General features: G+C 37.2%; 1 protein-coding gene across 25 annotated transcripts in view; it reads left to right on the top strand.

Annotated features, from left to right (window-relative positions):
• Positions 1-15313, top strand: part of ABI2 (abl interactor 2) — a 66834-nt gene that overhangs the window by 12383 nt on the left and 39138 nt on the right. For 24 of the 25 annotated variants that reach the window (XM_032114373.1, XM_032114367.1, XM_032114366.1 and 21 more), the window contains exon 2: positions 14603-14770. In XM_032114373.1, coding sequence (XP_031970264.1) covers positions 14603-14770 — 168 coding nt within the window. Of the gene's footprint in view, positions 1-4906; positions 4925-14602; positions 14771-15313 lie in introns of those variants that run through there. The other variant, XM_032114365.1, reaches the window with a different exon arrangement.

Genomic DNA, 15313 nt, shown 5'->3' with positions numbered 1-15313 from the left:
AAAATGACTCTTTCCTGAAATATCACCAAATTTAGATTGTATAGCAGGAAGGAAGTGTTTCCCCTATTTGAGACAACCAAAGTCTGTATATGACTTTTCTTTGAAAATTATTTGAAAAAATCGACTTTTTAGACTGTTGCATTTGTAAAAGTTCATTATAAGCAATTTTGTTAGGTGAGGAAAATAATGGATGAAAATTCTGCTCTTAAGTTTTCCTGGGCTACTCTGGATGTGGCTGTTGTAGGTGAAAAATAGCAGTACATTTTTATCTTCTGCTGAGATGTCTGTGACAGATGGTGTCTTCTCTGTCCAATATGAATGCCTCCTAATCTATAAATATTGAAAATACAGAAAAAAAATCTAGAAATATGGAAAGAAAAAGGTATTTAATTGCTCTTAAAAAATGCATCCTGATTGATATAGGATTCTCTAAGAGATATTTATAAAGATCTTGGGCAGAACAGCACCAGCAAGTGCTGAAGTCAGTATCTGAACAAATCTAAAACGGCCTGGTGAAAATCTGGCTCACATTAGGCAAACAGGGAAAAGAGAAGTTATTGTTTCACCTGTTCTGGTAGAATGAGATAGTGCTTGCAGATGCTTTTGTGGTTAAAAAAGTGCTTTAGTGGAAGCTGAGGTCTGGAACATCATTAATATGTGTGCAGAGGTGGGCAGCTGTTAATTTTGGAGCATTGCAGATGCTTTGAGAGTCTTTGTCTGATTCATTCATCTGTCCTTTTCTGAAGCTTTTATGGCAACCACATTTCTCAGGACAAACTTTGTAGAATGTCTTGTGCCATTGTATGTGGTACTTATTTTTCATTTTAGAATTGCTTCCATGTTTACAGAGCTCTGTCTGCTGTTGGATCCCGAATAACTTGATAGATTTTTTTTTAAAGTGTTCTGATAGAACCATGTCCTTAGTTTCTCCTCTACAAGGTCCTGCACAGAGAGTTTCTCCTGGATGTTGACTGGGATATTTCTGAAGTTCTGTTTTTGAAAAAGTCCTCACATGTAATTTTGTGTGTTTTTCACATGAGTTATAGTTAGGTGTTGTTTTCAGCTGACATGTAAATGTTAGAACAAAGGAACTCAAACATTTTAGAAATAGAAACTCTTGTTTGGTACTGCAGTCATTCTCATGGGGTTTGTTGCGTTCATTTAAGTTTATTAAATGCTTTTGATTCAAAGAATGTATTTGGTGCATAATCTACTTTCTTTGTGTGAAAGAGTAAGAAAAACCTTGATGAGTTTACAGAGCTTCTGCCAAGGGGTCCAGTTCCATTATTTTGGCTATTAGGTAATGCCAGTGCTTTGTTTTAGGACAGTAGTCATAAGCACTGACTGTACGAAATTCTGATACTGTTCTGAAGGAAATTTCAAAAAAATATGGTCTCTTCAAGCTCATCCTGATTGATGTTCTGAATGATGGGTCTTTGTAGTTCAGCAAGAAGACCCTTATTCCTGGTAGCTAATGTGTTTCAAGTCCTGGGTTTTCTTTACCAGCCAGAAAACTCTCCATATTGTTGGAGAGAAATTCTGAAATAGCTCAGTGACCTGCATCATGATCACTTTGTTTCAAGTCTGGGGAATGTTAGAGCTATTGTATGTGGAAAAAAAAACTTTGCCAAGGTTGGATTTGGTTATCAAGCATATTAGTTTTTATACCTCAGTGTGATACTTTTTAATTCTTAAAAGAGTAAAACTTGGTAATTTTCAGAAAGAAGCAGTATTTAAATTGTGTGGAGATTACTGTGTTACAGTTGCAGTGTAGTTGATATGAAAAATCAAATACACATCATTTTATGCATGTAAAATGGTCTTACGTTGCTTTTAAAAACTAAGTTACCACTTGGATGAAACGGTCTCTCTTTGGGTAAGAAGTACTGCTCTTAATGTGAATGTAGGTCATGCTTAGAAAATGTGTATGTAAAATAGAGATCTTGCTGGAAATAATTACAGAACACTTGATGCTGTGCTGTTAAGTTGCATGCTGCAGGTTGAATATAGCAACTTGGCTTGCTGTTCTTGAGCTACATAGCAATTGACAGAAGGTTTACTTATAATTTCAAAGTAAATGGGCCAAAACTGCTTGTTAAACTGGGAAAAAGAATAATTGCTAGTTACAATGCCTGCAGAAAAGGGTTTTTTCTGCTTATTTTCTGAGATTCTTAAATTGTAGCAGCATACCAAAGTTTGAGTCTAGTTGAAATGAAAAACCTCCTGTAACCTTATGATTTCTTATTCGTTGACAACTCTCTTACAAACATGAACGCAAAGTGTTCTGAAAAATCTTTATTTCTAGCAGTTTACCCTTGGGAATTAGATTGGGACTCCTCACTTAAGGAGATGACTTTTATATTTCTAAAATGTTCTCTAATAAGTGCTGAACAGAGATCTGGGGTTGACTGTCTCTGCATAAGAGGCCAGAATCCCATTCTCACTCTGCCAGTATTGTGTTTTGTCCAGTGCTATGGTAACAGGAGAAAAAGGTTGTAAAAACATTCTTTGCCAGAAAAATGAGCAGATGCTTCTCTCAGGTCATATAGGGAACAAATCTACTTAATAAGAAGACACTGGTTTTGATTTTCACATTTCAGAGTGAACTTTCACTAACTTTCTTTCACTTTTTAAAATCATGATAGTTCATTTAGGTAATCTCCATCCTGGGTTCAGTTATGACTGGGTATCATTGAGTGTTACCACCACCTTCAGCACGTGGACTGTACAACAGAGGGCGGCTTTCAGCAAGATGAGCATGGATATCAAGAACAAATCAACCTGTCGTTGCTTGCTTCTGCCCTCTTTCTGGCAAGCCTTTACAGTGACAGCAAGGAAAAAGGCCTTTTGAGTTGTGCGGACTGTTGGGATTTTTCAGAGTCAGACCAGAATATGTTGGTGTCTGGTCACATAACGGGGTGCAAACGCTCATTTGTGGTGATGGGACTCTGGCACGTGTGTAGCGTTGCAGGGGTCAGAGACTTGGGCCTTTAAGTAGCTCTGCAGTAGGCAAGGGCAGCTGTCCTGTTTGTTCTAATGTAAAAAAGAAAGAGGGACAGACTGGGCAACCTTTCATGGAGGAATGAGGGAAACCCCTTCTGATTCTTTGGTTCTGTGCTATAGAGTGATCAACTGCTGCTGCAGCTCCCCCAGGCTCTGCTAATTTGAGCATAAATCTCTAGGTTTTGAGGTATGCTTCCAACGGTTCTTTTGCCTCCTAGAGGAATATTGTATATTACAGCTGTTGTGTGAACATTTCTTATTTTGATCTTTAGTTTTTCATATAAAATAAAATATTTTTTGTTTTTTTTCCTCTTCTGTCAGATTGTGGGCACGGATCTGAAGACAGTTCGTTTCTTTCATTATGTCTGAATTGACAGCAGCTTTAAAAAGTGCCAAGTAAGAGTAATTTCAAATTTAGGGCTGGCTGATCAGTGTGAAGGAATCTGTGTAATCCAAGTGTCTTTTTTTCCTAGAAAAGGAAGAGTGACTATGCAAATTCCTGCCCCCAGTTAGTTTAAGCCCTCTATCTATTGTCCTTGAAAGGCATACTCCTGTTACCTGGTTGCTATGCCTCTTTACTTCTCTTCAAGCTTTTTTTAGCCATAGTTACCAAAGGCAGTTAATTTAAAGTATAACTTCTAGTGCGATGAAATTTTGGGGCTCGCTCATGTGAGGAAGTAGAGAAAGTGGATAGCAATTGAAAGACTTGTGTTAGGTTGATGATGTAGGAAGAATTCTGAGGATAACAGGCCTGTATTTGTTGTGGACAGGCAGGAAAGGCTTTCCAGCAGCTTGTGTTCCTTGAGCTACCTCACTCTTTTTGGGTGCCTAAGGAAATGGGAAGGTGCTGCGGAGCTCCGTGTTGCTGTGGTAACTGATGTGGGTGTTATCTCCCCACCTGCCAGCCTCTCTTTTGGGAGCTATTGGCTGAATAGGGTGTATATCTTACCCGGATATGCTGCAGTCACACCCTGGCAATTCCAAGTATCCTGCATCTGACTGCTCACAGGGGTACATCAGGTTCTAAGCTGTGATGGTGGAGGATATGGCTGTGTGTCCTACTTAGCTTTCCTTGCTATGAGCTTGTGATGTCTGACCCTGGACACTTGGAAACAGAATCTGCTTCTGCTGCCCAAGATCACTCTGCCTGTGATTCTAAATCAAAGCTATTAGTTGACCTCAGTCACTGCTTTGTAATGAATTGAATTGAAAATTTATAGTGAAAGGAAAAAACTAGAAAAATTGGGAAATAGCTCAGTTGTTACATAAGCCCATGTGACTAGATAATATTTTTTAAAGCTGAAGTAGACATCCTTTCTTAGAAATGGTAGATTTTGTCAGATTTCAAGAGAGAGAGATAAGTCTGTTCATCTGATATTGATAATGGGGAAAACAATTTGTGCAAGTAGCATTTTTTGTACAGCAGAATGTAATTACTATATGATTATAGTTTTTACTTGAGAAAGCCACTTTGCATATGAAACAATTTTTGCAAATGCTACAACTTGCTTTATTTTTATTAAGTAGGTGTAAAATTAAATTCAAGTTCATCAATGATTTTGACTTGTAAACTCTGTGAAACCTCTGCACACTAAAGCATCCTTGGTGAATGAAGGGTTGTAGAACAGCAGATACATGAGATAATAGAGTTAAGCCTGTGGATTTTTGCTGTTTCTGAGGTTCTTCATTCAGTACATTTTTATTGGCCTAGCCTCTTATGGCCACAAATATGTTGATTTTGTGCTGCTATTAAAGCCAAAATTGCCCTTGTATCTGGAACTCCAACAATAATTATGTTGTTGCAGGAACTAGAAAACAACCCACTTCTCTCAGCTGTGTTATTGCAGAAGAGCTACCAGAGTAAGGTGAAATCTCCACCGGTTTCACAGAACGAGCAGGGAGTCTTAAAAGCACAAGGGAAGTAGGTTTCCTTCACTGCTGCTTCCTCTTGAGCAAGAGTGAAGTCTGATGCTGTGCAGCAGTGATGAATAACTATTAATATAACTACATATTGACTGTATTGTAGATGTAAATGCATTTGGATGCTAGTGTGCTGTTCTTGTGACACAATTTGTGATGCATCATTTTAAACTATGTTACTGATGTGTTGAAGTTTTTTATAACCTTGTCTAGTAGGTATGTGTGAATACATCTTGCCCTATTATTTTTCCATAAACAGGACTTTGGCTCTACTCTCAAGGAACAGGAAACTGCAAGGTCTGATGAGAGCAGGACATTTGTGTGTGAAAGCTGGTCTGCTGTGCTTGTGAATGTATGGAAACAAATACAAAGTTTGATTCTGGTGATGGTTAAGGGAAACAGGTGACAGATTTGCAGTGATGCAGGCAGCATGAAAACAGTGGTGCAAGTGATCAGGTGTCAGGGAAGCTATGCTTGTCCACAGCTCCCATTCGCTTTGTTTTTCTCTTGGGTACTTAGACTGATATTGTTGTCACAAATTTCAAACTAGTGAGCTAGTTTTACCCTCATTGGCGGCCTTGAATGCAGTATGTGTTTTAAAAAGTGGCTTTTCCTTTTAGGAGGTTAGGTTCTGTGTGTATTTCTTTGAAAGGTAGCTTTCCTAGCTGTTAATCAAACCTACATTTTGAGGCTCAGCAGAGAACTGAAAACATCAAATTAATTTATGGCAGTGAAAACAAAAGACTGCAATTTAATGCAAATGACCTTGTAGAGACTGCATCAGATTATTGATACTGAGTTTCAGATAGCTTAAAAATTAGGCACTCACACTTGTAATCAAGAAGTTCTGGTGACATTTAGTGAATCATTACCGTTTTTTAGTAATTTGGAAAAAGAATGACTTGATGTCAAAGGCTTTGCTGGAGTATGAATACTAAGAGTGTATTCTTTAGCTAGCATGCTTGCTATTAGTATGTGGATAAATAAAGATAAATTATAATTTTAAATAATTTATTTAAAATGGGAATAACTTTATTTATATGATATTAATATTAGTGTAATAAGATGAATACAATTAACCTTGCATTTGGAAATTACTTTTGAAAATATCACATTTAGTACTTGCTCTTTCAGTGTTGTTCAAATTATAAAATCTAGTGATAGTTTTGATGCATTCCTAATTCTAAACCCAGTATCTTCTGTAATGATTGTTTGGCCTAAATGCCAATGTTCCTTATACAGCTTTGTTGATTACTGTGTGATGGCTGATCAAAAGATGATGTGTTTTACCAGATGTAGGACATACAGAATTCACAGTGCTGTGAGAATAGTCCTAATCCCATTATCAGTTGTAATGAGAAGAGTTTACTTCAGTAAATTCACATTTAAAGGTGTTTAAATTTTAAATGTGCTTAGTGTGAACAGAAAGTTAATTGCTTTCATGTAGATGTTAAGTAGAACCTTTGGATGCAGTTGTGGAGAAAGCACTTACCTTTCATCTTGACTGATATTGATATGCTGAGTTGGTTTAGGGGCCTGACTAACCTCTGTCTGTGCCTGGATGGTCCACCCACAACTGAAGTATCATTCAGTGCTGATTCTTATACTGAGTCTTGTCACTTCTGAGAGGAGTTCATTAATAAAAAATGAGTTGTGTCATTAGGAGACTTAACATGTGGTGCTCCTTTCTTCACAGATGTGACAGAATTTTCAAGCAGATTACTTTAATTATAGTTACCTGTTCACATAAGGTCATGCTAAAATTATTGTGAAGTAAAAATATTCTATCCCCAAACTCTAGAGCTATCATTTCTACTTATTTGTAGGCCAAATTACCAGTCTCATTAACCTTTTTGCTTTCCCTGTTCATGGTCTCAGTGTATGTTGCTGCTCATGTTTTCTTTTGAATGCAGAATAACAGAAAGCTGTCAGAGAACTTATGAGTGGGTTTGTGGTAGGGTATGTGTGAAGAAGTGTTTTCCATTTGTATGCCAGATGTTGTTTGCTTATGTTGCCTAACATTTGATTAATTCATAATGTTCAGGGTGATGAGCACATGTAAATGGGCAATGACTATGAGCTCTCCTTAATTTTAACAAAGGTGTATACCATTGAGTAGGGTAATCAAGCGATGAAACTAACCTTTTGTCCTCCTAAAATAAGAGCAGAAATAATTATATATATATTCATTATATAACCATGAATAAGCAATTGCATAGAGAAAGATATTTGCACATGGAGATGAGCAGTGTAGAGATGATGCTATTACAATTAACAGAAACAAAAAAATTCTACTCCCAACTCTAGATACTGTGCAATTTTGGTTATATTAAAGAACAGGTAGACCGAGTTTCCCTGTTTTTCTGTGTACTAATAGAACACATGGATTGTTCTGCATCTGAAAGGGAAATTTGGGTTTTTCTGGTGCCACAGAGTAAGTGCCTTAGAGCTCTATGGCCCTTAGTTTTTTGCTGAAACTCTGGGAGAGCTCATTTGCTTCTGTTCTAACATGTCAGTGATTGCTTCTGCTTTTTTGTGCCTGTTTCTCCTGTGTGTTACAGACCAGCTCCTTAGGAATTGGAGGGTACATGTTTTTCATCCTGGGAATGAGCAGTTCCGGTAGTCAAAGAGGAGCGAGGGATATTCTTTAGCAAGTATTTAATGAGCCAGTTTGTTAAAACAGAAAACGACTGTATTTTTCACTGACAGTTATGTAAGTTTTTGGCATGATTTTGACTTAATTATTGGACTAATGATGCTCAGTTTTCTTCTCAATCATTTTTTGTAGTTCACGGAAGGACCTCAGAAAGCACTTGGATGGGCTGAGCAAATGCCATCTGTGCAGTTGAATAAAAGTGTGTAAAATACTTAATTATGTATGAGGCTTTCAGTATCTTCAAGGAATTCAGCAACAATTAAAATGAAAAGGATGATATAAGAGCTTAATCTATTTTTCACAGGAAAACTGAAGTGTGCTTTGTCAGTATCACAGTTGGGCACATTTTGTACTGAATAATGCAAGCTTGTTGAACTCTAGCATGCAGCCTTTGTTCTTGAGGCTTCTTGAAGCTGATGCAACCTCAGCAGAAACCTGGGGGGTTTGCTAGCTGGTTGTAAGACAAATGCCAGCTTGGGTTTCTGTTAACAGTAATCAAAAGAAACAACTGTTACATTGATTAAAAGTCACTAATCTTTGGTCTCATTTTCAAACTTTTACTTTTTCATCACATACATTAAATATGAGTTTGTTTCACTGAAGAGTACTGTTTTGAACAATAGCAAGAGATGCTCTGTATGCTGGGGAATTGATTAGTATATTCTGGATATACTTCTTGTGTAGTTAGTCTGGTGTCAAACTCCTCAACCTCAGCTTCCCCTTTGATGTCTAAATTTTACTGCATAAATGCACTGCACATTGAAGAGTTGACTTGAGTATGAATTGAGATTTTTTTCCATTCAGAACTCTCTTTACTCAAAAGATATGAATGACAGTAGCGTCAGGAATGAAAACCCCTATTTTTTCGTCTCCCCCCCCTTTCAATTCAACATTAAGTATTAATCTTGGAAGAATTTTTTATTGTAGTCATGTTGATATTAAAGGCAACAACTTGTATCAATGTTTTGCAATAACAAACAGTTTCTTTCTGAACTTACTGGTCCAGACTTTTGGCTCATCCAATAGAATTTGCATAAGTCTTGTAAGCCCGGCTGCAAAACTTTGAACTGCCAAGTTATGATGACTAGTGGATAAATAACAATTTTTTTTTCTTTTTTTACAACTGTAGCATAAATGAAACCTAGCTACAATAACCAGCTAAACTGCCAGTAACGCTTTCTTCCTTTTAATGCTTCCTTTCACGCACCACTTTCAGACCTGCCTTTATTAGCTCTTTCCAATTCATAAGAAATGTATTTTTCTTTTTTAACATGTTGCTATTTTTGAAGTCTTTCATTCTAATTTGGTAGCATTGGTAGCATTTTGAACATTTGGTAGCATTTCTTCTTTTATCTAGTTTTATCTAGTTGGGTTGATGTTTTGTCAATCTTAATGTAGGGCTCATGTTGCCTCCCATAATTTGTTTCTTTGTAGAATTTCCCCATCCGTTAGTAGCTGCTTTTCCATACAAAATTATTCAAGTTCTTAACAGTGGCATAACAGACTGTATCACTAGGATTTGGCTGATCACTCTTTGGATGGGAGAATGCCTTAAATTCTTGATTTCTTTCTAGCCCTGCATTTTATGCTCTATATGCATGTAAGAATTCCTTTTGCCAATTATATGACCAAATAATTTTGTGATTTTGGATACCTTACTGCCTGTTTTAGTTTCTCATCTGCCCCATACTCTCCATTCCATATTTTTTTCTTCTTTATAATCTGTTTTTTTATTGCTTGTATAAATATAAAAGTTTGTGTTTCCCTAGGCAGGAGAATAAACATTGAGACTTTTAATTCCTAAAGTGAAAGGATATTTTATATAGTCAGCAGCCCCGGCTATTTTTTATTCAAAACTGGTACTGTAATTGTGCAGTGTAAATGGAACTTTCAGAGTGGGAAGAAAAAGTGATGCCTGGGCTCTGCATCCTGGCATGAAAAGTCATCTTTACATTTACTGCAGGTTGAATTCCACATCAGTTCTAATGCTAGCAATTTGGTTTATACAATCGAATAAAAAATGAGACGTATTTTCAGGTGAACATTTTTGATCATTCCTGAGCTGTTAGATTTAGTACCCATTGTGGACTGGCATGTGGAAGTGGAAACTGTTAGTAATTCTTCACTGTCTGAAAGCAAGCACACACTATTGCCTTGTGTATGTAATACATCCCTTTTCTGACTGACTGTGAAGTCTGTGCATTTGTAGCTGACTTGAATGACTTTGATCTTGTGTTATTTAAAAGCCCCAGTTTGCATAGTCACTGTAGTCTATGCTGTAGCTCTCAGACTGGATTCATCCTGTGAAACATTTCCATATAGTTGATAGCTTGTTTTGTTTTCTGGTGGAGACAAAATAACTGTTTCAGTACTGGGTGCTTCTCACAAATGGAAAACACTCTCCAGGGGAGGAGAGCTGGGCAGAGCCAAGGCTACTGCTGTGTCCAGGTGCATGGGGGGGCACCACTTCCTGTTGCAGCAGATGGAGCATCTCCCAGTAGTAGCTGACTCCATCCCCACTCCATATGTGGCTGGCCAGGAGCATCAGATGAGCTCTCTGTGGTGAGTTAAAATGGTGCTCTTACTGCTGAGAGCAGGAGAAAAGGATGCTGCCTTGTGACTCACATGGGCCACCTGACGTGTGCATTATGTGGAGAAAAATGATAAACAGAATAAATGCTAAGCTGTTGCCTGGAAATCCCATAACATGGGCACAGAAGACATGATCTCAGCATTTCTATTTAAGGCTGTGAAGATGATCCAGCTGTGATACTCAAGTATTTTAACATTGTGTGAGAAGTCAAAGCTAGAAGTTTGAGAGGTGGAGACACAGCAGCATTCTTAACACAGTTAATGGAAAAATATTAAGGGAAATGGGGTACACTGCACAGTTTGGGTGAAGAAAAACTGTATGTAGTGGAGGGCTGGAAAAACTGCAGTGATGTTGCAGCACTTGTTCCTTTTCTAGCAAGCTCAACAACTGTGGATAGTTCTTCCCTCTTTGTTCTTGATTGTATCCTTCCTTGTGTTTCTCTGGCTATGCAGTGGTTTGGATGAGGCAAAACTTATAATTTGGTTTATGGATCAGATAATTTTCATTTGGCACTTGCCTCCTGGTCTAATTCGCTACAGCAGATGGAGTGTGCACTTGGTATTGGGGACATCTACTGTCCTCAGTCTCCATAATATGACAGTTGCTCAGATTATAATTCACTGAGTTGATTTGATTTTTCTTTGTGGCATCTACATGATTTTGCTAGGGATAGTGTTTGCAATTTTGCATGGCAGGGAAGATAACAGAAGTGACTGGAGTTTAAAACAACCATTTGTTTCTGAAGATTTTTATAAACTAGGTCAGGTACTCAGTCTGCCATGCAGCCCTACATAGACAGTGCTATCATGATGGAACGGGTATGTTAGGTCTAGGAATGAGAGGATCCCTATGTTGGCAGTGTTGCAGTAGTCTTATTTGTCAAACAGTAGCTCTGATTTCTTAAATTTGTTATCTGTTAAAAAATACAGATCAAACTGATCTAATAGTTGAAAGCATTGCTTTCCTAAGAGTTGTGTGTGAATAGATGTTATGAGCCTGTTTTTTTTTCATAGACACGTATAATTTTATGTGTGTGAGTGCTAAAGATACTTAAAAACTGAAATGGAGAGATACTTAAAAGTTCTATTTCATGGCGTTTAATTTAGGTCCAGGCACTGAAAACACTTGCTACCAGTGCTTGATCATGCTGAACACAATGTTTCTGAGGGATGAAGGGCTTCAAGGACTCTGGTTAATAAGCTGAAGTATCTACAGGAACAAGTCTTTTTGTTATAATGAGCATAGCAGAACATGCTTCTCTTGTTTCCAATATTCTACACAGAAACAATATTCCATAGGTTACTGAAACTATTGTAGGGTGTCTTATCAGTTTGATATTTTTTTTTTCTTTCGCTAGAGAATTTTGGTAGGTATGGATATTGAAATAACTTTCTGTCTGCCTTACATTCTGATAGGAATCATACTGGCTGGTATTTTGGTGTTAGGAAGATCAGAGTGTGAGATCTTAGATGCTGAGGATTATGTTTGAATTTTGTTTACTGGCAACTTGAAACCATTATCTTATTAGCAGAAATCTCTTTATTTACATAGTAACATACTCAGTATCAGTGCGCACAGCAGCATTTGCAAGCAATATAATTTGGTGTCTGTGTGGAGTGTAAATAGGGATCTTGTTACATAGGAGCATATGATAAGACACCATCTCTGGCAATCTACTTATCAAATTAAAAGATGGATTTCATGCTAAACACAACTTATCATTTCAAGTTAAATTTTAACTAACATTTATTGTTACATTTCCACAGGGGAACTTAAGATTTTTCTGTAAGTATTTTAGAGTTTTTCCTATTGCTGTGAATCATTCAAGTTTTCATCTCTTGAAAGCTTTCAGGGTAAACATGATTGTTTTAAAATGCTGTTGCTAATTATTTTTTGTTCTTTTGAGATGGCTTGATAGTAGTAGGCTCAAATAATCATTTTAATTTGGAAAGATTCTTCACAGGAAGAAGGTTCAAACTCCAATTTTGCTGTGCCAAACGTGAGTGGAGTTTGCCTCAGAGAATTTCAGGTTCTGTAAAAAGGCATGTAGAGCAAATCACAGTTGTTAAGTTATCAGCTAAATCCACAAATTAGACACCTCAATCGAACGGGGTTTTTTGCTAATAACAGTTCCAAAGGAGTTTATAGGATTGTTTTAGGGGATCTTTAATGCGTTTGAACATTGAGAACTCAGCTCCTTATTGCTTTGAACTGGGGGTGACTTGAATTTGGCTGTTAGGTTACATCCCTGGAAGGACTAGCTCTGAACATGGATTCATATTCGTGCTTCTTTAGGCAGAAAACCCATAGCAGAGGTTCACAGTATTTAAAATTGCAGATAGTTTTCCTTTTGTTCTCAAACACTTTGTCTATTTAATGAAAGTTTGCTGCATTATACTCAGCTTCTCTGGATGTACAGTGGACTAATGGAAATCAGCATTTTTTGCTTCTATAAATAGATTGGCAGCAGCTGCAGAGCAAAACAGCCAGAGCTTCTGGTCACTTTTATTATTGCCATTGAGAAATGGTTTGAATGGCTGTGGAGTGTGCCTGCTGCAGGGGAGTGTGCAGGCTGAGCTGGGAATATGAGTAGGGAGAGGGGAAGGAGAAAGTGCATTTACAAGCCAACAATGTGAGAATAAAGGTAAAGAGCTTGGTATTCCTTCATTTGTGAATCCTTAAGCTGAGTTTCGAGCTCTTTTATGTGCAAGACATTCTACTCGGTTGAAAGTCACGAGTTCTTGAATGAGGTCTGGGGATAGCATTTTTCTAACTTCTGTATAGCTGAGTGTAAGGCAGCTTTTATAAGTGTGCGCTCTTGGAGAATACCAACACACTGTGCCCTGAGAAGCTATCTCCTAAAATTTTCATTTCCGTCTTCTGTTGCTCTTATTTTGTCTTCTGCATGGGAGAGAAACACAGTGGGGACGCTCACCTCCTGCATCATTCCTCCTTCCTGCCCCGTCGAGGCAGCTCTTGGATAAACAGCAGTTGCTGCTGTCCTCCTTCCTAGCAGATGAGGAACTGGTACCAGTGTAGCCTGCTAACTGGCCAGCTAAGTTACCAGTGTTGTTTATGGACACTGGAGATTGCCAGGAAAGCAAAAATATTGAACATCTTTCATGTGAGCATTTAATTGAAGTCCTGTGCCTGTGTTTACATGTATGAGAAATTTTTTTCCCTTGAAAGCTAGCAATCTTCTTTTAAGAATCTTACTACAAGGTCTTGGGAAACATCCTGAGCTGTAAGAATTGTTTTCCTGAAATACAGATACGCTTACTTTCTGTGTTTCTCCAAGTATGTATTACAGAATGGACGGTAGATTTGGCTTGTGCTGAAAGATACAGAATGACTTTATATTCCCTCCTTAATAGCAGCACATTTCTCGAATCTTGATATCCAGCCTATGTGGATAATATAAAAAGCAAAGGAAACAATGAAATACAGTATTATAATGACAGGTGGGAGTAGAGAACATTTATGAACCGCTGCTTTAGAAACAGCACCATCAGCCTTTGAGATGGCTAAAGATCACCTAGAAGTGAAGCTCAGTGTATACTGAGCCTTGGAAAATGGAAAGTTTCTTAGCATCTTAGTTGTACGTTTTACCAGTGCTTTAATCAGTCTTCTTTGTACTGAATTAGATCTTAGTGATACTAACTATTGTTCAAGGAGAAGCACAGAACCCTAACAATTAGATTCTTAGCTTATTATTTTTAATGTTGTTTGAAATGTATGTATGTTTTTGAACTTCTAAGGGATGTCTTGTCTATTGATAGCCTGAATACTTTTAGGTGCTCTACTACTAGAAAAATGGCTCGTTTTAATTTTTCATAGAAGAAAGTGTTGACAATGTGAAAAAATACAAAATATGTTTAAGAAGAAAACATGGACTTTTTCAAAAAATGATTCACATTTTATTCAGCTACCATCTTAAGGGAATAATTATAGTTCATTCACTGTGAATGACCATTTGTGATAAGAATGAGGTCTAAATGATTGGGAGAGATGAGGAATATGGTGTTTGGCAGCTCCTTGCAGGCTGTGAGGAGTTATAAATGAAGTACCAAGTTTAGAAAAACTAAAACAGTTGTAAATCATATAAAGTCTAGGAGAAATAAGTAATAGGTGTCTCAGAGTACTTTTCAAGTTAATTGCTGAAATACTGAATAAGAAGTTGGACTTTTTTCAAGAAAAACTGTGTATATTTCAAGAAAGGAGCTTAGTTCTTTTTAGAAAGTATAGAAACTCTTAAATACAAAGGTAGTATCTTTTGTGGAAAGAATGGAAAGGAGGAAAAATAGTTACTTTTATTTAGAATTAGTTTGACTTGTATAATTCTTTGTCTATAAAGACAGGCAAAAAGTTCATTCCATGAATCTTTTCGTGAAAGACTTTGTTCTAATAAACCTTTCCTTTCTGTTTCTCAGTCAGCAGATAAGCAGCGAGCCCTGGAAGAAACCAAAGCCTACACAACCCAGTCATTAGCAAGTGTAGCCTATCTGATCAACACTTTGGCCAACAATGTTCTCCAAATGCTGGATATCCAGGCATCCCAGCTTCGACGCATGGAATCTTCAATCAACCATATTTCACAAGTGAGACTTTTTCTTTTGCCTTTGATATTACATAGGAAGTAAAACTCTTTTTTAAGTGACATCTTGTGAACAAGAAGAATTTAAAACAAAAGGATGCTTTTCATGGACACATTTCTTCTCATATTATTTCTGTGATCGGGTCTCATCAGGTGGTTCTATACCAGTGTTAGTATGAGGGTTTTACGTACCAAAGCAGATTAAATGCATTCTCAGCCAGCTTATTGTTTGGAGAGGGGGTCATTCTGCATAAGTGGAAAGCACAAAAAAATTGCTAATGGTAAAATGAGAATATTATGTTAAGAAATACAAAATGGATGGTGGAAACAGTACTTGTCATCTTTTTACTTTTTCTGTTGCTGTAATACTGGCATCTAATGACAACAGCATAGATGACAAAAATAGTTTGCTTCTGGCTTTTCTTAATAAAATGTACTTTGCAGTGACAGGAACAAAAGCCAAAATTAATATTTCAATTTGTGTATGGCTGCAGAACTCCTGCCACTATTTGCAGTTTTTCTGAGCAGTGATAAACTAAGCTACTAT

Source organism: Corvus moneduloides, chromosome 7 (genome assembly GCF_009650955.1).
Source record: "Corvus moneduloides isolate bCorMon1 chromosome 7, bCorMon1.pri, whole genome shotgun sequence".
In the NCBI taxonomy this organism is placed as follows: Eukaryota; Metazoa; Chordata; class Aves; order Passeriformes; family Corvidae; genus Corvus; species Corvus moneduloides.
Note: the sequence above shows the minus strand (reverse complement) of the source record. Positions and strands in the feature narration are given on the sequence as shown.